The 26,004-nt window shown below is 37.3% G+C and overlaps 2 protein-coding genes across 3 annotated transcripts; one reads left to right on the top strand and one right to left on the bottom strand.

Annotated features, from left to right (window-relative positions):
- Positions 1–936: 936 nt before the first annotated feature.
- Positions 937–5,154, top strand: LOC107860600 (NADH dehydrogenase [ubiquinone] flavoprotein 1, mitochondrial). The gene is made up of 3 exons (XM_016706002.2): positions 937–1,370; positions 2,422–3,894; positions 4,873–5,154. The coding sequence occupies exons 1-2, from the start codon at positions 1,368–1,370 to the stop codon at positions 3,880–3,882; spliced, it is 1,464 nt and encodes a 487-aa protein (XP_016561488.2). The 5' UTR covers positions 937–1,367; the 3' UTR covers positions 3,883–3,894; positions 4,873–5,154.
- Positions 5,155–9,350: 4,196 nt separating this feature from the next.
- On the bottom strand, positions 9,351–21,104 carry LOC107860599 (CRM-domain containing factor CFM2, chloroplastic). Of its 2 annotated transcripts, XM_016706001.2 has the most exons (12): positions 20,184–21,104; positions 19,039–19,546; positions 18,835–18,965; positions 18,406–18,711; positions 13,510–13,666; positions 13,144–13,436; positions 11,892–11,951; positions 11,658–11,789; positions 10,806–11,075; positions 10,488–10,719; positions 9,954–10,084; positions 9,351–9,865 (listed from the first exon to the last, which is right to left on the bottom strand). In XM_016706001.2, exons 1-12 carry the CDS (start codon positions 20,853–20,855, stop codon positions 9,641–9,643), a joined length of 3,117 nt encoding a protein of 1,038 aa, XP_016561487.2. In that variant the 5' UTR covers positions 20,856–21,104; the 3' UTR covers positions 9,351–9,640. The 2 variants fall into 2 exon arrangements, 1 of the variants encoding a protein (XP_016561487.2); XR_007052598.1 differs by lacking the exon at positions 10,488–10,719 and having other exon boundaries at positions 9,847–9,865.
- Positions 21,105–26,004: the final 4,900 nt, after the last annotated feature.

Genomic DNA, 26,004 nt, shown 5'->3' with positions numbered 1-26,004 from the left:
TGTTCTTATATGATGTTGAATTGAAAGGATGGAGAAAAGTTGAGATACATAAATCTTTTTGCTACATCTCGCAGAAAGTATTTGGCCTTTGAGATAACTTCACGTAGACAGAGTGTTTGGAACATACAGATGTTTAGTAGTTTTTTTTTTTTTTTTTTTTCACAACAAGAGCAATCTGTTTTTTGGTCATGGGTTGATTCTAAACACAAAGTATACGTATGATTATATTTTTAATCCTTTCCAGGAGCTTCTTATCAGTTGAACAAACCCTTGTATGATTGGTATGATAAGTTCTACGCCTCTTATCTTTAGAACAATTTATTATCAACCTTTTTATATACGATCCTGTTTTCTCCTTTTCTTATTTTTTTTTTACACCTAATATGTAAAGAAAAACCAATTAATTAAATTATTAAAAGGTAGCGAGCGCCACTCGTTGCAATATCGTCCGAGAAATTTATGAATGGGGTTTCTGGACTTGATCCATACTCTTTTTCGGGGTGAAATTTCGGGTCTTTTGCATTTTCGTTCCTATTTTGTGTTGGTATTTAATTTATGTTCCTCGTAAGAAATAAGTTTTCTGTATATATTTACATTTTTGTATAGTAATATCTCACAAGTTGACATGATTTCAGTTTCTAAAGAACTTACACCTCAAAACAAAAATTAAAGACAATCCGTTTGAAGAGAAAAAAGAATTAAAGATTAAATTTTCACAATGATTATTTAGTAAATAACCTTTTTTTGTTGCATTTATAGCTTTTTGAATTTTCTTTTTGGTTGAGCAAATTCTCCATCAGTGCTCGAGGCATCACTAAAATCCAATTCGTCTCCATGAACCTAACTTTATTCAAAAGGATAGTTTTTCAATGACTATATTTGCACTATTTTTAAAACAGACAAAATCTAAAGTAGAAATTGAACTCACGTTTAGTCGGACATAAATTCTTTGAGAGCACAGAATATAACTTGTGGGATGTTATGATACAAAAATATAAATTTTTATCTCAAGAAATTGTATTGCATCGAGATGCAAAAATTAGCGATCAGAATAAAAGAGGGACAAAAATGCAATTGACCCAAATCTAAATGATAGTCATAAAGAACAATAGGTTGGGTTAGGTTAATCATACTAATCAAATTTGGCCTGTCATGTCACTGAGGCCCATTATAGCCCATCTATGATCCATTTCCCTTTCCTACCCATCAAGGCCCACTACGTGGACCGTCATGATTCACAAGTTACAACAGCTTCGTTCTCCTTTTTTTTCTTCGTTTTTTGAGAAAGAGAAAGCTTCAATCTCACCCTAATCTGTTAGAGAATCAGCTGAATTTCACCTATTTATCACATTTCTGCTTCAACATTCATGGTAATTCCCTTATTCGATGTATATCTTTCTCTACTTTTTTTCCGATGCCAAAATCGAAAATGAAATTTTGTTTGTAAAAAAATGCTTTAGCTGCATTTTGATGCGTCACTGGTTTGTTCCTTTTTTTAAACTTCTATTGCAAATTTTACAGTTTAAGAGATGTGTATTAAGGTTAATTTAACTGATTCGCATTGTCCAATCGTATTCCTTATAAAGAAGAATGATGAGAAACCCTAGATGATGGAGTATTTGAGTATTGCCTTTGTTCTTATTTGGTGGTTGGATAGGTTATCGAGGAGAGCTGTTGCTTCATTGATCTGTTTTTGTTGATGATTTTTGGGTTATTTTTTTGAGATTTGAGTATGCTATAGCTTATGCAAGTTCATATTTTGAGATCTTAAATTCATATACCCAGTAGCTTCTTTTCTTTCTTTGTGTGTGTTTTTTACTTTTGGAGTTTAGAGTGAGTTACTATGTATATAGATTAATAAGGAATCTATGTAGTCTGCCCCTGTATTTGGAATTAAGCACTTTCAAGGTAAGCTTCTTTTTTTTTTTTTTTGGGAAAAGAAAATTTTTTTGCTCTACTTACGTATTTTTTTGGAGAGGTGGGTGTGAATTAAATTAGTACCTAAATTTTGAATAGAATTAGCGTGAGATGTCTTGCATCAGATTTTTCTCCTCTTCCTCTCCCCAGGACATGGATCATGCACGTCAAAAGTTTTTTTTTTGGTTTCATCCCCTTTTACCCGATTCCCTTAGGTCAGGTATTAACAATCTATTTCTTGAATAATTTTGAGGTGTTACTGTTACTCTCTTGATCTTATGTTTGCAATCTATCAACTCTGCTTTTGCGAGTTTAGAAAAGTGTACTCCATCCGAAGCCTGGGAAAATAGGTGGGTTGTGGATGATCAACTAGGTCAGTTAAGACTGAGACCCATCACTTACTTAGTGCAGTACAATACTATTTTTTAACTTTGTAGTTATGCTTGCTCAATCTCGCCTCTTATGAGGGTAAAATTACTGATGTGTGGCATGTTCTTCTAACAGGCACCTATAAAGGGCCTACTTTCTCTGCAAAGAACTGTTTTAGCTCAGCGTTCTAGTGAAAGATTGTGCCTATATGGTAGGTTATTTAGCACTCAGGCTGCATCAACTGCTAGCACTCCCCAACCTACACCCCCACCCCCACCTCCCGAGAAGACTCACTTTGGTGGCCTTAAAGATGAGGATCGTATTTTCACAAATCTCTACGGATTGCATGACCCTTACCTCAAAGGTGCCATGAAACGAGGAGATTGGTACAGAACAAAAGATCTTGTCCTCAAGGGTTCTGACTGGATTGTGAATGAAATGAAGAAATCTGGTCTTCGAGGACGTGGTGGTGCTGGTTTCCCATCTGGTCTCAAATGGTCCTTCATGCCAAAGACAACAGATGGCCGTCCTTCATATCTTGTTGTAAATGCTGATGAAAGTGAACCTGGAACCTGTAAAGACAGGGAAATCATGCGGCATGACCCACACAAGTTGTTGGAAGGCTGTCTGATTGCTGGAGTGGGGATGAGGGCTAGAGCTGCTTATATTTATATCAGAGGAGAGTATGTAAATGAAAGGAGGAGCCTTCAGAAGGCTAGGAAAGAAGCCTATGAAGCTGGATTGTTGGGGAAAAATGCTTGTGGATCTGGTTATGATTTTGACGTATATATTCATTTTGGTGCTGGTGCCTATATTTGTGGTGAAGAGACAGCTCTTCTGGAGAGCCTTGAGGGCAAACAAGGCAAACCAAGACTGAAGCCTCCATTTCCAGCTAATGCAGGACTATATGGATGTCCAACAACTGTCACAAATGTTGAAACAGTAGCTGTTTCACCAACCATTTTAAGACGTGGGCCAGAGTGGTTTGCTAGTTTTGGCCGTAAGAATAATGCTGGGACAAAGCTGTTTTGCATCTCAGGACATGTAAACAAGCCCTGCACGGTGGAAGAGGAAATGAGTATTCCATTGAAGGAGCTGTTAGAGAGGCACTGTGGTGGTGTTCGTGGAGGATGGGACAATTTACTTGCTGTTATACCAGGAGGTTCATCTGTTCCATTGATTCCTAAGAACATATGTGAGGATGTACTAATGGATTTTGATGCACTCAAAGCTGTGCAATCAGGGTTGGGAACTGCTGCTGTAATTGTCATGGACAAGTCAACTGATGTTGTAGATGCAATTGCAAGGCTCTCATACTTCTATAAGCACGAGAGCTGTGGTCAGTGTACACCATGTAGGGAAGGCACAGGGTGGCTTTGGATGATCATGGAAAGAATGAAGGTTGGCAATGCAAAGTTGGAAGAGATTGACATGCTCCATGACGTGACGAAACAGATTGAAGGGCATACCATTTGTGCCTTGGGTGATGCTGCTGCTTGGCCAGTGCAGGGTCTTATTAGGCACTTTAGACCAGAGCTAGAAAGGAGGATCAGGGATTACGCGGAGAGGGAGCTACAACAAGTGGCTGCTGCTTGATTTTTTTCAAAGGTTGGTTCTTGGTTTAATTTCTCCAACCTTTCTTCTGTTCCTTGCCTTGTTTAGAATATTTGGGTGTAGTTGAATTTTGATATTTGAGTATTTGTAGTTAGAGATAATGCAATATTTGTGTATTGAATTTGGATTTTGATTTTATCTTATGATTTGGTTCTTAAAACTCGTGCTACATTTACATTATAGTGTTGATATATCATGGATCCTCCTCGTGGCATCTAAACAGATTTATTCTTTGCATGCTATAAACTTTAACAAAGTGAGATTGATTTCCAAATTCAGTTAAATAGTTCCCCTCTTTATCTAGGTCCCTTTTTGTCGTTGGGATAAATGGGTCTTTTATTCTCTTATTGTTTGGATATCAAAAATCATAGTAACATACAGAGTACTCCAAGGAATACCTCTAAGGAACTTTATCTCCTTTGCCCTTTTGTAGTACTACTGAACTCTCCTTGACCAATGCAACTTCAATTATTTCTGTCATGACAAAGAATTGCCAAATTTCCTACCCAACCCAGAGAAAGCAACCCTCTTGTGACCAATATAAGAGAAACAAAGCCAGAAAAAAGGCAGGAACAGTCATAACACTGCCGACTTTAGTGGACTTGCAGGACAGTTCTGTGCATGGGGAGCTCTTTGATCACTGGAACTGGGGTCACGTTTCTCCAAAAATTTTGAAATTAATGGAATATAGCCTAAAGGGTGTGGCTGTAGTTATAAGCTGTGATTGAATATAGCAAAAGGATCTAAACAGCACTGCAATCTTCAGCATTTTGCATGTTCCATCTTCATGTATGATGTTTGAGATATCTCGTCAATAGTCATCCTATTGTATTGCTACAGAGTCCCCGTAACCAGCTCTGCCTCTGACAAATTTAAGCACCGATATCGAAATTTTCATACATTAGTGTCTGCAATAACTAATTTACCTATATCGTGGTTATTTCATAACTGATTCATGTCTTTGTTTTTCAGTTTGTTGTTTGATACCGTGGAATAAATTTTGAGACGTGCCAGAAGTATGAATGTGGGATGGGAAAGCAGGACCCAAATCTTCCCTATATCCAGCCGTTTTTTGCTGTCAAACTTTTGTAAAACTATTGTTATATTGTTTGCCCAATGGGTAATTTATGTTTCAGAGCTGGTACGTCTACTGTCTTAATGTTTCCATACATTATCATAGCTGCCATGGCTTCGATAGTTCAAAGATGCTTAATATTTGTCGTGGTGCGTTAAATAACAGCTACACTTTGGCAATTCCAATCTTCCCCATTAACAGCTTTTGTACTTTTGGCCTCTAACTCTAAGTTCCTTTCTTGCTGAAGGATATTATCTGTTCATAGTCTTACACTCCTTATTCACACTTGAATGTCACAATTTTGAAAAATTTTAGGTCAAATACTGCAGTGAATGCTGTGACTATTTTGTCATTTTGCGTGGGGATTCAATTAAAGAGAAGACATTTTAAATATTTTATTTTTGAACTTTGATATGACAATGAGTTCATGTATGGTAGGAGATTAGTTATGTCTCATTAAAGAGAAGTTCGGCAAACAAAAATTAATAGTTTGTCTCATTGTCTGTATCCATTTTGTTTACCAACGGAATATAAAATAATGGTTGACACTCCTCTAATAAAATATTTATTAGGAGCTTAGTTTGTGTGAAAATATAAAGTTAAATAATACGTTTTATGCAGTCATTTAATAATAAAAATGGTAATGAAATGAGACAATTAAATTAAAATAAGTATTCCGTCATATAAAAATAAGGGAGACATTCAGAGTTGCACTAACTATAGAGGTATTAAGCTGTTGAGTCATACTATGAAGATTTGGAAGAAGTTAGTTGAGCTGAGATTGAAGAGGATCGTGTCCATTTAGGAGAATCAGTTTGGTTTTATGCCTGGTCGCTCGACGATAGAAGCAATCCACCTGGTGAGGAGATTGGTGGAATAGTATAGGGAAAGGAAGAAGAATTTGCATATGATGTTCATCGACTTGGAGAAGGCTTATGACAAAGTTCCGAGGGAGGTTCTGTGGAGATGTTTAGAGGCCAAAGGGGTTTCGGTGGTGTACATCAGAACTATTAAGGACGTGTACGATGGAGGGAAGACTTGGGTGAGAATGGTGGGAGGGGACTCAGAGCATTTTTCGGTCGAGACAGGGTTACACCTGGGTTCGACTCTTAGTTCGTTCCTGTTTGCGTTGGTAATAGACGTGTTGACACGGAGTATTCAAGGGGAGGTGCCGTGGTGTATGTTGTTCGCTGACGATGTAGTGCTGATTGATGAGACGCGGGTGGGTATGAATGACAAATTGGAGGTTTGGAGGCAAACCCTTAAATCTAAGGGGTTCAGGTTGAGTAGGTCCAACACGAAGTATATGGAATGCAAGTTTAGTGAAGTGAGGCAGGAGGACGATGTGGTGGTGAGGTTGGATTCCCAGGATGTCCGAAAGAGGGATAGTTTTAAGTATCTTGGGTCTATGATTCAGGGGAATGGCGAGATTGATGAGGATGCCTCTAACCGTATTGGAGCAGGTTGGATGAAATAGAGGCTCGCCTCAGGAGTGTTGTGTGACAAGAAGGTGTCACTAAAGCTTAAAGGTAAATTCTACAGAGTGACAGTCCGTCCTACTATGCTATATGGAGCAGAGTGTTGGCCAGTCAAGAACTCCCACATTCAAAAAATGAAGGTATCGGAAACGAGAATGTTGCGTTGGATGTGTGGACTTACCAGAGGGGATAGAGTCAGGAATGAGACCGTCTGGGAGAAGGTGGGAATGGCTTCGTTGGAGGATAAGATGCGCGAAGGAAGGTTGAGATGGTTTGGGCATGTGATGAGGAGGGGCACGGATGCCCCAGTTCGTAGGTGTGAGAGGTTAGCGTTAGATGGCTTCAGGAGAAGGAGAGATGGGCCGAAGAAGTACTGGAGGGAAGTGATTAGACATGATATGGAGCAGTTTCTGCTTACTGAGGACATGACCCTAGATAGGAAGGTGCGGAGGTCGCGGATAAGGGTAGAAGGCTAGGTTGTGTGCGTGGATTTAGTAAGTAGTTAGAAGAGCTCAGGTTGAGTCGGGCTAATAACCCTAGGATTGGGTCCAGAGATAGGAGCCCGATCAGGCGGGCTTGGGTCTCTTTTTCCTATTGCGCTTATTTATTTTATTTCTTATTGCTCTGAGTTCTATTTTTATTTTGTCTTATTCCTATTCATGTTATGTCATCCATCTTGCTTCTTATTTAATTATGCTTTGGTCTACTTTTCTCTATCTTAAGCCGGGGGTCTATCGGAAACAACCTCTCTACTTCTCTGGAGGTAACAGTATGGATTGCGTACATTCTACCCTCCCCAGACCTTACTTGATGGGAATACACTGAATTTGTTGTTGTTGTAGTACTTTAATAGGAGAGAACTAAAATGAAACGGAGGGAGGGACCTGTAACCTGTACTAAGCCAACTAAATTGGTCAAATATATTACCATCTCAATTTAGTTGGCTATGTTGCTTGGTGTTCCGAGATATTGTTTTTTTTTATTATTCATCTCTATTGTTTGATTTCCTTAATATTCGTTTCTCATTTTCGACATTTAAAATTTTTAGTTATAAATTCATGTTCTTATTTTGTTATATGAGATTTTTTCAATGCCATATCTTTTTATAGTCAAACTTACTTTTATAGTAAAACTTACAAAGTGATACATATAATAAAAGTGAATGATTGATGGTATTCCTCACTGATACATTGTTCACTGTTCTAACTTGTTTAGGACCGAGGCGTATAAACATCACAAGCACATCAAATGTCAAATTTGTTGTTTATAACTTTATTGATAACAATTGACAAGGTTGTTTATTGTTCAATATTGAACCTCGACCAGAGTAAAATTTTCAATTTCTACTTCAATTTTGTATGCGCGGCTACGTGAATGCAAATGTAGTGAGATAATGATGCATTATGAATGTCAATTATGCACGCGAGATTCTGTAAATCGAATTTCCAAAAAATTGAATCAAACTTTTATTTGCGATTTAAATTTCTGTATGTAGCGTGCTTAATATAACTTCCAAAAAATTACAAAAATGAAAAATTGTAGAAGAAGGCGGGTTGTGATAACTTCTTTCCTCTTATTCCTTGCTATTCATCAAGTATGTTCTTATTTATTTCTGTGAATATCTTTAATCAAAGTTCCAAAAAAGTGAATCAAATAATCAAATTGGTTCATTTACGATTTGAATTTGTGAATATCTTTAATCAAAGTTCCAAAAAAGTGAATCAAATAATCAAACTGGTTTATTTACGATTTGAATTTCCGATTGATGAGTACAATTGATGTTATAAGGCGGAAATAACTGATTGTTTGCCGTTGTTAAGTTTTCATTATCATGCGTCCGTGGTTTTTTTATTTTAATTCTCAATTGCTGAATCTACGGATTACTTGTTTCTCGTAGATTCAGCAATTGAGAATTGATAATTCATCCGAAACCATAAAAAGATGAGCTTGATCATATCTATTTAACTAACATATAGTTATAGGTTTCATCTGAATATGCACAATGACCACTGTTGAGAGTATAAGTTTTCTGTGAAGATATCAGCATCTCAATAAAATTAGTTACCTAAAACCAAATTTTAATAAAAGATCTTAAATATACATAGATATACATAAAAAAATATTGTAATAATTTAGAGATGTATTTTTTGTTCTTGAACGTTAGCTGTTTTTAATTTAGAGATGTATTTTTTGTTCTTGAACGTTAGCTGTTTTTGGTATAGTATTTTTAAGAGACACGAAACATTTAACTTCACATATTAATATGATTATTAATAAAAGTAAGTATCAAATTTTAGTTAATAATATGTTGTCATTCGCTTATAATATATTAACTTGGATGTTGTTGTTAAAACTTTATTTATTAAATGAAGTTTGAGTAGTTTAATTCAAAGTTCTAAAATATTTCTGATAAAAATTAGATAAGTTTTTCTTCCTTTAATTTTTCAGCTAGTAATTTTGGGAGCCCCATTTTCTACTAATTGAATGTGTTCGTGTTATTTATTCTTTTAAAAAAAGTATAGTGTAAAATATACAAATATTTACTCCTTCCATTCAAAATACATGATATATTTCACTTTTTGAAAGTTAATTTGGTTAAAGGTAAATTAAATTAAATTAATTTAATATTTTAAATTAAACATCATATATTCATAAACTACACGAAAAGCTCAGAAATTACAATTTTTCAAATGTATACAATTGGACTCTGTAAAAATAAAGCATGACTAGTATTTTGATATGAAGCAAGTATAATCAAAAGAAATTTTGAATGATAATACCATTGTTTTTTTTTTTTTTTTTTTTTAGATAATATGAACTACTCTTTTAGATCCTTTATGTTCCTGAATATAATTCTTTCTCAATCATTTACATTTACATTTGACAATTGGAATAAATGAAGCAAATAATGCCTTCTCATTTTCTCCTTTCATCTAAGCAAGCAACGACATGAAGTTTTTTTCGTTCTTTTTTAGAAAAAAAGAAAAAGAAAAAGAAAAATTAAAGCCTCATATTAAAATTCAGCTTTAGTGCATGGAATTTGGTGAGCCGCGTGCAGTTGTCAGATGCACGGAAAGACAACTCAGAGACCATCGTTGGGGGGCACGAAAGGGTTGTTAGACGAGAGCTCAAAACTTTTGACCCTAACGAAACCAGTTGGCAGCTTCACTTGAACCAAGGTTGTAGCCTATGAAGCAACCTCCATTTCATTGTCAGATTGTAAACCACATTCAAGCCTGATTGCTGAAAATAGTTCAGGAGATATTGCCAGCAGTTCCTTGTGCTCTCTGATGTTTCTCGAATCCCTGGTGCCATTACCATTAGAAGAAGCGCGCTCTTCACCTGCTCCCCAACCTCTATACAATATGACTTTGCTTGGTTCTTGAGAAACAAGAACAGCACCTGTAGCTTGCTGCAGATATAAGAGTCAAAAGATAGGCTTTCAGTATAGATGGGTGGTGCCAAACGAAACGCGCAACTAGAATAGGCTATACACAAACCTCCAGCTTAAAAACCACCTCCCTAACTGAAGTCCCTTTTGCCCGCCCTTTGACATTCACAATCGCAAGAGGATACTTCTTGAAGTGTTCTTTGATATTTTTGGCAACTCCGGTAACAATATTGCTCCTCCCTGGTATACAGATGCAAAGGAAGAACAAGTTTAGGGTCAGGAGTCATCAAGGCTGATTCAGAAAAGAAACATCAGCAGTATGAATCGCAGAAAATGCAGAATTCCTGATCGAATCAAATAAATTTCTCCTGCTTTTTCAACCCGAAAACTAAAATTTCCTGCGCCCCAGTTTACCATCAGGTCCATCACAAGTGAGATATCCTGACATCCCAAAATCACATCTCATACCAATGAAGATTTGAGCGAATGCCCAACTAAGTGAACGCTAAAGCTTGCAGTGTCTCCTCGCTTATGATGGAAATGCACCGTGGTTGGCAAAAGTTTAATTCTTGGTTTCAAAACTAGCAACTAGACTACACCACAGTAGGAGGAATAGAGAGACAATAAAAGAGGTGCTCATTACCAACAGCAAGCACTGGTTGCTTCTTCATCTTGAGGGCTTGTTTTCTGAGAAGCAGCCTCTCCCTATTGGAAAGTTGTATTTTTTTGGGAGACATCCCTTCGGACCTACTCCGGGTGGATCTAAGTTCTTGTTGCGGTTTTACAGAATCAACTTGAGAGACCTCTTTTTTATTGTCAACTTCCTGAGGTTTGCTGAAACTTTTGGTCTCGGAAAAGTGGATCTTAACTTCTTCCTAGAATCAATGAGAGAAGCATCCGAAAATTATGACCATAAACTTTGTGATGGAGAATAAAGTTGTGAAGAGAAAATGAAGTTTACCTTGAAAGACGTGGAAACAAATTCACCCACTGCACTTCCAAATACTTTTTTGTCCACATTCACATTGAACATACTTTTTGATTCTTTGGTTGATGAAATGGATTGATGTTGAGGTTGAGTTGTATCATACATAGCCGCAGCCTTGCTCTCATATTGGAAAGAAGAATCACTTGGAATATCTTGCTGAGAACTGTGGTCAGTGTCCGAGGAATCACTTGGTAATTCGTTTGGACAATTGGGGTCAGTGTCTTCTGCAACATCCTCGGAATCCTGGATACAAAAGCTAAATAAGCTTCTCTCTTTCAATATTCAACTGCAAAAGAATAAAAGGTACCAAAATTGATACTATGGAGAATGTGAGGTCCACATGCAGATGATATATTTAACCCTTGATTGATATCAAGCATATTAAACATCTTCCATAACCATCATAGAAATTCATTAAAAACAGTTTGATTCTAGGATTTTTTTTATAATGATATTCAGTGTGCGGCTAGGTAGCAGGAATACCTATAACAGATAGAAAAGGTTAAGAAAAGCAAATTCCTACAAGCCGTCATAACTCTAGATCCATCCATCTCTTAAACATAGGTATCAACTATACATGTGGTCCTAATAGATTTTGTGAAAGCATAAAGAAGATGCCTACAACTTGAAGGCAAGTTGTTTGTGACACGGGGTATCTGAAAGACTTCTGAAGTTGTTGATACTCTAGCTTGTACCTTATATTTGGCTGATAAAGGATCTCGCATCCAACAAGCATCAAAGATATGAGAAGCAAGAGGAAACATAAATTGTTTCTTCAGCAGTAAGTCACAGAATACAATGTACCACAAATGCATTCATTTTCACCTCAGAAGTGCAGGGACTTGCTAAACTAGGCTGGTAGTTAGTTCCGCCTGCAGCATCAGATAGTCCCGTCACAGGTACTTGCTTATCAACTATATCCGGGGATTGAATATGAATCATCTCCTCATTTTTGGCCTGAATCAAAGCAAATCATGTGATAATTCAATATAATTTAAAAATGAGCTGGTAACTGGAACACAACAATCAAAGCAACAACGAGAAGGTAAGATGACGCACCAACCGTGACTTCAAAGCCTCTATATTTTGCGTAAGCTTTAAGACATGTAATTTCAGCGACTGCATCAGAAAATAAAGTAAAAGAAAAATAAGCAGTGTATGAGTTTTGGCAGAAGCATCAGAAAGAAAGACAAGTGAAAAGAAGAGGAGAAAAATGGAATTCAATAGAAATAAGAAACCTCACAAAGGTGGAAAAACTTAAGAGACTGTCATACAAAATGGTTTACCTGCACCTCAACTAAAAAGTGTTGCAGAACTACATTGATACTTTTCCATTATTCCCCTTTCCAATTTTTCGATTGGTAGAAGTACAGTGATGATAATAGACGGAAAAACATCTCTAGAAACAAGTGCCAGCACATTTAACTAGTTGCGAGAACAAGAATTAGAAACAGACACAGACCAAATGGAAGTTGCCTTTAGTTAAAAAAAAACACATCAAAGTACCAAGACATAAACTATTCCTTATGTTGAGTTATGTAATTAATTGTCTAGATTGGTTAAGGGCTTCCAAAGTGGTTTATAAATGTACTGGATTACTCCAATCATGACCATAGGATTCTGGCTTGAAAGCTCAAATTCTTTCACGTGGTACTAAAGCTAACCCTTTTAAGTCTATCATCGCATCCAGATCAGGTTATACGTGCAAGAAGGTGTTGAGTTATATGATTGTCGCACTTAGGTTGTGCAAGAATGTCCAATGGAGTTCATAAAAGTCCGGCCTAGTCCACCCGTAACCTTAAGGTTCTTCATAGATGTTGGATTCTTTCATAGCTAAACTTCCATGGACAATTCCTTTTTAACCAAAACCCCCATGTTTATGCCTAGACTTAAATGACTCGATGTATTTCCACAAACAAAAGTGGATCACATAAAATAACACGGTTGTTGATACCAAGTGACAAAGTTGGCTATCCTTCAGACTACACGAGGAAGAGTCATTTTGGAGATTTCTCTTTTCCGAATGAAGTTGGTTTCTTTCATGCATTCTCATTCTGAAATTGTCTGGGATACGTTTCATTCCAAAAAATTCTGCATTTTAGTATAAACTGAGATGTATAGCTGCAACAATATTTAAGAGGGTAAATCAGAGTGCCGATTTTGAATGGAAAGAGACAAAGTATAGTTGATAAAGGGGTCATATATACTTCAACTTTAAAAACCATGCCAAAGTCGATTATTAAAATAAAGAGGTATTATATCTGGAATTTTCTAGATGCATTTCCTGGCACCTTAACTTCTAGAACATTACCTGACGTCGCTGAGCCTCGATAGAGCGCTTCATTGCTTCTCTTTTACTTAGAAGAGTCTGAGGCCTCAAAGAAGCAGGCCTTTCATAGTTCTTTCCTCGGTAAACAATGATCGCATAACCCTTATTAACTCTCTCAATGGCAACTAGTATTCCCCCACTTTCTGCTTCCAACATCCTAGCAATTTGGTGGACCTCTTCAATATTTTTCATCCCGGTTATTACCTTTACCAATTCCCTATACTTCCAATGAAGGTGCATGTTCTCGACTGTTCCATCAAAGACTCCTCGCCTACCTGAATAATACATGAGTCAACTTCCATAAATATGTTGGCAAAAGATAAAGGCTTGCAGTACAGAGGCACTCACCAAGAAGTAAGAAAGGCTTCATTCTCAAGCCAATCTTCCTCAACATGTATCTTTCTTCTTCAGTTATTCCCTCTTTATCCATATCAGATTGTTGTGGCACCTCATCCTCCTCAAGCTCCAGAAGAAGCTTCTCTGCCTCGGCTTTCTTTTCCAATGCCTGGCATGAAAATATAAAACCTGTTGGTTTAAAACCGTTAAAGGGAAACAACACAGGAATCCAACAAAGCTGGCCGCAGAAACAGAGATGGGAGTGAGTTTAAAGAAGAGAATACGCATAGCAGTTGATTTTTTCTTGTAAAAGTCGTATGTCATTGATCAGCAATTAGCAACTTAAATAGTTGCTATTACAACTAAAAATAGGATAAAGAAACAACCTACTTCTACCAAAATTAAAATAACTAATTAGTTTCCTACCAAATATAGGACTCCTAATTTAACTAGGATTGTACTTAAAAAAAACTGTTGGAGAAAACAGAAAAAAACAGTTGCATTCTTAAAGTAACTTCCAACACTCCTCCTTGCTTTATGAAATGCAAACACCAATTCTTTGCCTTAGAAGCTCGAACTTGCTGACTGGAAGTGGCTTAGTGAACAGGTCTACTAGCTGGTTTTCAGACTTGCAGTAGATTAGAGTCACTTCTCCCTTTTGTTGCACTTCTCTCAAGAAATAGAGCTTGATGTTGAAATGTTTGGTCTTCCTACGAAACACCGGATTGTTTGAGATCGCAATAGCAGCTTGGTTGTCGACTAGAATCTCAGTACTATCATTACTATCATTCTGTTCCATATTTAAATCACACATGATCTTTCTGAGCCATAGGGCTTGGTTTACTGCCGCCGTTGCTGCTATGAATTCAGCCTCTGCGGTAGATTGTGCAACAACTTCCTGCTTCTTAGATGACCATGAAAAGATTCCTGAACCTAGGCTGAAACAATGTCCAGAGGTACTTCTCATATCATCAACGGATCCAGCCCAATCACTATCCGAGAAACCAAGCAACTTGAAGCTTTGAGACTTCTCAAACTTTACACCAAAGTCAACCGTCCCTTTGATATATCTTAATATTCTTTTTGTTGCTCTTAAATGCATCTCACTTGCACAATGCATAAAACGGGATAAGAGACTCACAACAAATAGAATATCCGGCCTTGTCGCAGTGAGATACGTTAAGCATCCGATCAAGCTTCTGTAATACCCTTCATCAACTTTATCGGCTCCATCTTCTTTACAAAATTTCTCTTTTTGATTCATTGGTCTGCTCATCGGCTTGCAATCCTCCATTTGAAATTTCTTCAGAATTTCCTTTGCATATTTCTTTTGGCAAATGAACACTTCAGTTTTGCTTTGCTTGATCTCCATCCCAAGAAAATAGGACATAAGACCAAGATCTGTCATTTCAAAAACTTGAATCATTTCTTCTTTAAACTCATCAAGCAACTTTAAATTATTTCCCGTTAACAGAAGATCATCAACATAAAGAGACACAATAAGAATATCATTATCTTTGTGTTTTACATAAAGAGTGAATTCCGATAAGCTTTTTTCGAAACCCAAGCCTAAGAGATGATCATCTATTCTGCTATACCAAGCTCTTGGTTCTTGCCTTAAACCATAGAGAGCTTTCTTTAGCAAATAAACCTTATTTTCTTGTCCGTTGACAACAAAACCATCTGGTTGCTCAACATAAATCTCCTCCTGGAGAAGACCGTTGAGAAAGGGTGACTTAACGTGTAGTTGATAAAGTTTCCAATCTTTTTCTGCTGCAATGGCTAGTAGCAATCTGATTGTGTCAAGGCGAGCAACTGGTGCAAAAGTTTCAGAGTAGTCGACTCCGAAGATCTGGGCGTAGCCCTTCACCACAAGCCTCGCTTTGTGTTTGTTGATAGAACCATCTGCATTCAACTTTGTTCTAAAGACCCATTTAACACCAATGATCTTTCTGTCAGGAGGTTTCTCAACAAGCTCCCACGATTGATTTTTCTCGATCATCATCATCTCCTCCTTCATTGCAGCCACCCATTTTTTATCACCTTCTGCTTTCTCATAACTTGGGGGCTCACAAATTGCGGTATTGCATCTCTGATAGATATCAGAGATCAACCTCGTTCCCCTAACAGGAGGTTCATCTACTAGATCTTTTGGATCTAAATGAGTGATGACTGTTGGATATTTTTCGGGATTCTCCCAATTCCAATTTTGGTCTTCAATAAAGTAAACATCTCTAGTTAAAACAATTTTCTCCGTTTGAGGTTGATAGACCTTATATGCTTTGGAAACATTACTGTAGCCTATAAAGATGCCGGGAGTCGCCTTCTTGTCAAGTTTGTCGCGTTTAACCTGAGGAATGTGAACAAAACACACACAACCAAACACTTTAAGAAAACTTAGTGAAGGTTTAAACCCATACCAAGCTTCAAATGGTGTTTTATCTTCCAAAGCCTTGGTTGGAAGTCGATTTTGCACAAAGACTGCAGTATTTGCTGCCTCTGCCCAGAATTTTTTAGGCAACTCCATCTCATGTAACATACACCTGGCCATCTCCATTACCCATCTATTTTTTCTTTCACTAACACCATTTTGTTCTGGTGTGTATGGAGTTGTAAGTTGATGCACAATGCCGGTCTCCTCACAGAATGAATCAAATTCCGTTGAGGTATATTCCTTTCCATTATCAGACCTCAAAGCTTGAATCGTACAACCACTTTGATTTTCCACCAATTTCTTGAATTTCCAGAATACACCAGTAACTTCTGACTTGAATTTCAAGAAAAAAATTCAACACATTCTTGTAAAATCATCAATGAAGAGAACGTAATAGATGCTACCTTTTAGTGATGGAGTTCTTTGAGGTCCGGCTACATCAGTGTGAATTAGTTGCAGCTTTTGTGAAGCTCTCCAAGTTGATTCTGGAAAAGGCTTTCTGTGTTGCTTACCGAATTGGCAGGCTTGACATTCAGTAGCGTTAACATCCAAATCGGGTAAGTTCTCTACCATATTCAATTTCTGCATTTTGACAAGCCCTTGATAATGATAGTGCTGCCCAAGTCTCCTATGCCATAACTCAACAATGTTTTCTTTTGCTGAATACACCATCTGCTCTTCTTCCAATGGATTTAATGAGAAACTTCTGCCTCTCATTTTGACTTTAAATAGGTCTTGTCCAGATGCTTCCTTGATCAAGCAATGTTTATCTTCAAAATACAATTTGAAACCTTTTTCTAATAACTGACCAATACTTAACAAGTTCTGGTCCAAATCAGGTACATAAAGAACATCGGAAATTATTTTAGTGCCCGATTGTGTTTCAATTGTAATGGTTCCCATTCCTTTTGCCGGAATATAACCACCATGACCGATTCTAACTTTTGTAACTTGAGTAGGCCTCAAATCTTTAAAAAGATCTTTATCGCAAGTCATATGATTTGTGCATCCGCTATCGATCAACCATGACTCGCTTAAGACACTACTTGTAAAACATAATGCCACAAAGAGTTGATCTTCTTCCTGTTCATCAACAATTCGAGCCTCTGCATCGTGTTGCTGAGTTTTGTTCTTGCAGATTATCGCTTCATGCCCAAGCTGATTGCACTTAGTGCACTTGGCATCAGGCCTTTCCCAACACTTAAAAGTGCATGTCCGAGCTTGCCGCAATGCTTACAAGGAGGGTAGTTTCTTTTGAAACCACCTGTTTTGTTTTTGTTGCTATGCGCTGCACCTTCTCCATCGGTTGGTTGGTGCTTATTATTCTCCTTCTTCTTAGAACGTCTATCATCATGATGCTTGGCTGGTAAGGCACCTTCGACAGCTCCTCCTTGTCTCATAACACACCGTTGCTCTTGCGCTTGAAAAGCACTTAAGAGCTCTGCAAGTGTTATCTTCGACAAGTCCTTAGTATTTTCTAAGGTTGTTATGGTAGCTTCAAATCTTTCAGGTGCCGTTACTAGGATTTTCTCAACGATCCTTGAATCATTGAAAGCAGAACCCAACAATCTGATGCGATTTGCTAAATTAAGGAGTCTATCAGAGTACTCCTTTATGGTTTCGTTTTCTTTCATCCTTTGCAACTCCAACTCACGTACCAGATTCAACACTTACATCCCTCGAATCCTTTCATCTCCTTCATACTCAGTCTTGAGATAATCCCATACCTCTTTCGCTGATTCCAGAGACATGATACGAGTGAAAATATTAGATGAAACTGCAGTAAATAAGCATGCCAATGCCTTTGATTTTCTGGTTTTCCTCTCCTTGTGAATTTTAATCTGCGCCATCGTGGGATTGTCCGGCAAGGGAGCTATCTCGTATTCATCTTCAACAGCTTCCCATATATCCAAAGCTTGCAGATATATCCGTATTCTAACTGCCCAGATTTAATAACTTTCTCCATCGAAAGTTGGTGGTGCTATTGAAGAAAAATTTGTTTCTCCGTTCATGGTATCCACTGGATCAGATTGATGCAAACACTCACAGGTCCCTTAAGATTAAAGACCTGATACCAATTGTTGGTTTAAAACCATTAAAGGAAAACAACACAGGAATCCAATTGTAAAGCTGGCCGCAGAAACAGAGATGGGAGTTTAAAGAAGAGAATACGCAAAGCAGTTGATTTTTTCTTGTAAAAGTCGTATGTCATTGACCAGCAATTAGCAACTTAAATAGTTGCTATTACAACTAAAAATAGGATAAAGAAACAACCTACTTCTACCAAAATTAAAATAACTAATTAGTTTCCTACCAAATATAGCACTCCTAATTTAACTAATTGTACTTAAAAAAACTGTTGGAGAAAACATAAAAAACAGTTGCATTCTTAAAGTAACTTCCAACAAAACCTTCAAAAATAAATATTAGAATCTGCAAGAGAGTGGACAGATGCAACCATTATGAACACATACAGTGGTTAATTTATCTACAGTTCTCTTGATGGCAGCTTCCATGGAAGTAAGTTTCTTTTTTTCTAGGTCAGCTTTCTGGTTATTTCTGTTGGCATGTCCATCATCAGAAACACTTCCCGTTGCGGATTGTTTCCTTTCCTTAGCATTTGCTACTGATGAATTAATACCACTCCTCTTTTCCTCTTCAATGATTTGCTTTCTTCGTTCTTCTATTGCTGAAGAGACTGCAGAGGGAAGGAAGTCCTTCCCACGGTAGAAGACAATAAATTCCCTATCCCTAGAGAGCAAGGTTCCTCCAGTCAGCCACTGCAAAGTTTACTTTTATGTGAAACACAATAGGATAAGTTCTACAAAGTATTAAGTTTTCAGAAAAAAAGAGTGCACGAAAACAAAAATATATCATCAAAGGACTAAACTAATTTCACAAACCTTAAGCTCTTCCGCCATCAGTTCACTGTTAGTGTTCTGAACTCCTCTCTTAACGGCAACTTTTGCAATTTCACATTTCTCCCAAAGCTTCACAATTGCAGCAGCCAATCCTTGGAGTTTTCTGTTTCTACCTGATAAAAATACATGAGCAAGTATAGCAAGTGTTTTCGGTAAAATAACAGTTTGCAATCAGATTGAACTTGCCTAATGCAAAATGACAAGGCAAAGGTCGACCAAGTCTCCTCAGTGTTGTCATTTCATCATTTGTCAATTTAGGCTTCACTCCATATGGAAGTAGACGGAAAGGTTTCTTGTACCCGGGGACTATAGCTGGCAAAAGATCTGCATCGATAGGCAATGGCTCACAACCCCACCAATCAGTAAAGCGAGGGCCAAGTCCTTCCAGCAACTTGTCTGCTTCTTCAGTATGCGCTGCCTCTCCAGGCAATTCAAATCGAACTCTGTCTGGAGAACCTACACCCTGGATTACACGTGGAGAAGATTTTCTGTCCAATGCATCAGATTTTACCGCATCCATGCCAGATGAGTTACTCATATGCTCTTCCGCACCCGTGAACAAGTCAGGAGTAGCATCTTGCGCACTATTATTCTCGAAGCTACTTCCAGAGAAATATGGATACTTGTAATCAGCTCCTCTATACAAAATTATATTACTTCCAGACCTCCAGATAACCAAACCTCCAGTTTTTTTCTGTGAATATTAAATAAGCCCAAGACAATGAATGATAAGAATTGTGGCAGAGGCATACTGCATATTAAAATAACTTACGACTTACGAATTCTAACTATGAAAAAGCAATACGGTTAAACACCAAACAATCTTGATTCTTGATAAGTAAACTCATGCCAACAGAGATATCTAAAGGATCAGTAAATTCATATACACAGAAATAGTGATAGAAAAAAGTACAACACAAACGACCATAGGTACACAAGGATCAGTAAACCACCTGCATAAAGTTTAAGTCTTTATCTTTGATATTTGATATAATAGTTAAAGTGGCTTAATCTCACCAAATTCTTACGAGAACAAAAACTTCAAAGTAGAGGGTATGTCTTAACGAAGCAATAATGAGAACATTCTTCTAGTATCCAGGTCCTCTTGTGCAAATTAACACACTTTCTTTCGTTAGTTGTTTAATTGTATATGCAGCACAGAGAGCTGCGAAATTGCCAATGTGAATCTTTTCAAACTATTTTCTTGAATCAATTCAAACCTAATTTTGGAAAAGTCTCAATTGAGTTCATACAGAAAACAAACCAAAGCATGTAGTTTCAATTTGCTAAAACTATGAGAATTGAGAACTGGGGAATTAAGTATTAGTAACCTCTAACAATTCATGAGTCCTCTTCATATTCAACCTACATATATCCTCACACGTAATCTTAACAAGCTCGGTACGCCTCCATCTTTCATGAATACCATTCACAATCCCCTCAGTAATTCCAGCTTTACCAATCTTCAACTTTTTCCTTATCGCAATTCCAATTGTCCTCAACCTACTCAATTCCTCAGCTTTCAATGTCAGCTCAGCTAAACTCGGCGCTCTCTCTTTCTTCTCCTCCTTATTCCTCAACCTCTCCTTCTCCTTCTCCTTCAAGAACCCATCCCTCAGTTCATGAAACTTCTGTATAGACTCCCCTAAACCAGGCTGTGGTACCGGGTTTTCGGGTGTACTCCAGCTGGTATCAAGCGTATGACCCACACGGTGCTTGGGTAATTGAGCAGGCAAAGGAACAAAAATTTGACCAGGTGAGTTAACAGTGGGGTTTGGACCGAAAGAACTTTGTGGGGTTTCTTGAACTTGGGGTTCTTGAACAAAGCCGAGGCTACGGAGTTTTTCTGAGATTCTTTTAATGGCGGATTCAGGTAAAGCAGCTTCAGTATTAGGGGAAGTGGCAAAAACGGTGAAGGGTTTCAGGGAAAGAGAGGGTGAAGGGTTTGTTAAGAGGGTTTTAGAAGGGTTTAAGGGATGGAAGTTGCAGAAAGGAAGCAACATTGGTGTTGGGGGAAGATGATGGTGGCAAGTGATGTTATCTTTACATTGAGTTTGAGATGATCAAAATGACTCTGGAAGATTTTTTTGCCTCTGGCTCTCTACTAAATATATTTTAGCCTATTGTCCCCTGTTTTAAAAATCCATTTTTTTGCACTTTTTAAGGGGCTGGCGATATGTTTGGTCTAAAAATTTAATAGAACTAAAAGGGATCAAATGTGGAGATGCAAAATGTATCTGTATTTGGTGTTTATATAAAAGCTTATGAATATATATGTTTTGTATATATACTTTTTACTAACCAATTTTAAGATTAATTGATAAGAGAGTTGGTGCGATTAAGTATTGACCATGTTTGGATCATATCTTTTCGCTAAACAAACATGATTTAAGTGACTTTTTTTTTTTGTTCAGATTCACATTAATGTAGACATGTAATTTTATTCCTCCAAAAGATTAATTTTCACATTTTTACCTTATATTATTGTGTACCCTTAATCATGTAATTATCTCTTCATAAAATAACAACCCTTAACAAATTTTATCTTATTTTAATCATATCCTGACAACCTCTTCAATTAAATTAGGACATCTACCCTTACCCGTCACCCCACTCACGTGTCCCACACAAATACCACACATTCTCATCAGTACCCAGGGAGGATTTTTCTATTTTTGGATTTGAGCACTCATAGACACAGGGACCCACATGGAATATTGGACAACTTCCATTCTTTCATATTGAAAACAAATATATAGTACACTACATTCAAAAAGAGGTACCCACACATATCATTCCACTGTTAACAAATTGACGCAAAAGAACAAAAGAAGGAACTCACAACACACGGACCTCCATTTTTCTTGGCTCTCACATGAAATTCACACACATACTGGTCACACCATTACACATATACAGACGCCAAACACAAACACACACTGAGATCGTGAATCGGAGAATCAAAGAGAGGAAGTAGTGAACAGAGGGAGAGAGAGCTGCAAGAGAGAGAGAGAAAGGGATAAAGAAAGTGAAATCGAGAGAGGAGGTGAACGGGAAAGGGGGCAACGGTGTAAATTCGGTGTCTCGACTGCTTTTTTCTGCGAACTTTTTTGCACCAGATTTGGCCCGCAGGTGGTCTTGTGATTGAATCTTCTTCGTTCCCACTGATTTCAAAGCAAACCCGGCCGAGAAACAGTGAGGATCGCAAGAATTTTTGGTCCGTCTTTTTTTGTCTCGTCTGAGCTCATCGGGGCTCAAGCTACGCCGATTTTCTATTTTTTGTCGTATTGATCGGGGTTTTGGGTTCGTCTATTCTCACGCTGTCCGAGAGTTCATTCTTCATACTGAGTGGATTGTGCTACTGTGGAGGTTTCCGTTCGAGGATTTCTGTCCCGAGTTTCTTTATTATTGTCAAAACCTTCTATCGAGGTCTATTTCTTAACTTGTCTTTTATATATATATATATTTGGTTGGTTGTTTGAATTGGTTGTGATTACGAGTGGTGTGATTATGGTTTGTTAAATTTTGTTTATGTTGAGGTTATGATCATGATGCTTGGTTGTTTGGTTTTCGTAGATTAAGGAATAAATTCGATCATGTTCTAACGGATTGATAGAAAGAAAGTTGGGGTGGAATTGAAGAATTAACAAAAAGGATAGATTCAGTTTAATTTTGATTAATTGTTGGCATGAATCGTGATAGGTTTACGATGGGTTGAAATGGATAAGCAATATAGGTTCGGGTAGGCAAATTTTAGAACTTATTGTTTTGGTTGAACGTTGGAATGCGTGTATGAATGCTTCTTTCTAGTTTTATCGTGTTTAATTCAAATGTATTTATTTAGCCGGGGAATGCCCCGAGACACAATGTATTTATTCACCGGGGAATGCCTCGACGTACTATGTTGGCAGAAGACGTTCGTGAGAAAGGCCCGAAACGTCGGGTAAAGCACGGGAGCGTAGTTAGTATTAGTGTAGGTTAGATAGGATTTATTTTTACATTTTTTTATTTTAGACTGTATAAATTGGACTGGAAACTCTACTTTTGATTCATTTTTTTTTGTTTTGTTTGTTTGTTTGATTGTTTTACGTGTTTTGTGTGGTTTGTACATTCGTAGTGTCAAAATTAGTTGATACGCTCCACCAAGCGACCGTGGTCAAACCACGGGATCGAGGGGTGCCTAACACCTTCCCCTCGGTCAACAGAATTCCTTAGCCAGAATCTCTGTTCGCAAACCAGTTTAAAGAGTCAAATGGTTTTGAAAAGGATTTTCCAATAGTGACTTGGCACGCCAGACTATGCCAAGTGGCAACTCTGAGTTTTGAATGTGAAAGATCCTTTTCGAAACAAATTATCTTTATTTTGTCACTTTAATAATGAAAACCCTTTCAAAACCCATAAAAAAAATTCTTTTTGGAGTTGAAAAAGGGGTGTGACAGCTCTGGCGACTCCGCTGGGGAATTTTCAGAATTCGAGCTTATTTTGGAGTTGTATCGGCTTAGTTTGACACTATAGGTGTACAGATATTTTGTTTGTGTTGTTTTGTGTTATTGTTTATCATTGTTAAGTGTTTGCGTGCTCTTTGTTCACAGTTTCTACTTTATGTGTTACCATTTTATATCTGGCATCATGTGCATAACCCGAGTCTTTCTTTATGCAACAAGTCCGTAGTACACGTGTGTACACGACCTATAGTTGAATCACCCTTATTTTAGGAGGGGAAGCCGTTGGGTTGTATGGAGTAAGTGGACAGCTAAAGCAATCCACTATTGACCATACGCTCCCCCGAATAGCCTTGTTAGTGGACCCCAATGTAGGTCAGCCTTTAGGTCATGTTTATTTGCATCATATTAAGACCTAGCGGGACCCATGTGGCCCTTTATAGGAGACTCACCTCTAAAGCATCCCTACGTGCTAAATGTTGTATCTTTGAGGATAACGTGGCCATTTGACGGACTGATTTGGGGAAAACATGTGTTAGAAGTAAAGGGCATAGGCAAGAAATGTTGAAAAAAAATAGAAAAAGAGTCGAAAAGAAAAAAAAGAGTTTCGTAAGTTTTTAGAGTTCTTTATGGCTTTTGATTTTTCTTTCACAATCTCAAAATTCAAAAAGATTTTTTTACCTTTCGCACTCATTTTCTCAAAAATATCAAAAATAGTTTCCTTTACCATGCATTCACAATTCAAAAATTCTAAAAAAGATTTTTCATTCATAGGAGTTTTTATAAAAGAAAAATGCAAAAAAAAGATGTTAGAAATTTTTTATATTTCGTATAACGAAAATACCAAAAAAAAATTTCTTTCATAGTTGTTGATGTCATTTTTGTATGAAGTGTCAAATTAAAAATCCAAAAATATTTTATTTTCATTGTGCAATCGTGTCTCTCAAGTCAAGGTTTTGTTTGTTCTATAATCCTTAATTGTCCAATCTGGACGAACTACGCACCTCTGATTCTCCTCTCTGAAGAGTGAGATACGTAGGCAGCCTATTGTTGGTTCGGGGATCTTATTTAAAAATTCAAAAAAAAAAATCATTCTTCACTTAGAGTAGGTGTTTCACATACATCTTTAAAAGAAAACCACAAAAAAAGATTTTCCTTTTATAGGTTCAAGTTTCATTTTCATATGAAATTTAAAATTGAAAACCCAAAAAAGAGTTTCTTTGGGAATCATAGGTTTCATTTTTATAGGTTATTAAAGCTAAAAGATTCAAAAAGATTTTCATCTATTCTTTTGACAATTTGTCATTTTTCTTTTCTTCTTAAAATTTCAAGAAAAAGAAAAAGAAAAAAAAAGAGTTTATTTGGCCATTTTGGCAAGACTTCTCGAACTACGCACACCTGATTCTCCTCTTTCGGGGGTGAGATATGTAGGAGCCCTTCTTGGGTTCGGTGATCTTTTTTAAAAGAAAAAAGGGTTTTGAAGAAAAAATGTTGAACTCTAACATATTTGTTGCCTCTTGTTCAGTTAGTTTAAAGTGGTTGGTTTGTGGCTTCCTGATTGGTCCTCTATATCACACCAAATTCAATGATGGATTAGTTGTGTCCAACAATGATATAGAGAGTGACATCATGGATGAAACAAAGAGTCAGGAAATTGAGAGTTCAAAGGAAGAGAATTTGAGACTGAGACAACAAATGATGGAAATGTACCAAGCTTGGGCCAGTGGGCTGTATCCATCTCAGTTCCCCACTTTTGACCCTGCAAATATCTTGAGTCTTCCACCAAAATTATAAAGTCAATTTCTTACTATGGTTGATGCACCACTGTATACCTCAGAATCTATTCCACGTCAAATGCACCTCAATACTTCCACCACTCTTTTTTTAGCTCCTCACTATAAGTCTACCACATTTACATCATCATATACCGTTTGTGCTTTTGTTGCTCAACCTTCTACTAATGCTTCCACTTTAGCTATCAATCCAACGATTGTGCTTCCCCAGTCCACTAGTGAATCCATACTCAATACTCGTGATGATCATTGTTATACTCTTGAGCCTACAGTTAAGTTAAGTGGACCGTCAAAATTTCCTACTAAGAAGACTAGCATGCTAAAAGACCCAAAGAAAATGGTTGGGAAAGTTAAGAGTATAGAAAATGATATAAAAAGTTCCTTGGGACTTATGGGCTATGAAGATGTTTCATATAAAAATTGGGGCATGTTTTCAAGTGTTAACCTTCCTTCAAGCTTTGAGACATCAAAATTTGAGGATCTTGGTGGACATAATGATTTTGTGAAACATTTGGGACGATATTGCAATCATTCAAGGAAAACTGAAGGAAAGAAGAAGGAAAATGCATCTGTTGTCATGCATGGGCCAAATTAGAGTTTGAGAGGTCCAACTCACCAATATTGTCAGCCTCAATCCCGAGCTTACATATCAAATCCATTTATTCATCTGCAACAAGGTTCCTCTTTTCAAAATCCAAGGAGTTCCATTCCACTTCCTCAATGTCCTTTGAATAATGCACAATTGTGTACCCATCCGTCTTCTTATCCACAATGGCATGCACCTATCCCTCAACATCGTCCTCGACCCCCACAAATTTACCAAGGAACCTCTAAATTCAAGTTTCATTCGAGACCAGAGTTCGCAAAGAGAAGGAAGGAAAAGGATAATTTCACTCCTATTTGGGAGTCCTATGCCA

Source organism: Capsicum annuum, chromosome 2 (assembly GCF_002878395.1).
Source record: "Capsicum annuum cultivar UCD-10X-F1 chromosome 2, UCD10Xv1.1, whole genome shotgun sequence".
Taxonomy (NCBI): domain Eukaryota; kingdom Viridiplantae; phylum Streptophyta; class Magnoliopsida; order Solanales; family Solanaceae; genus Capsicum; species Capsicum annuum.
This window is presented reverse-complemented; position numbering and strand designations above follow the sequence as displayed.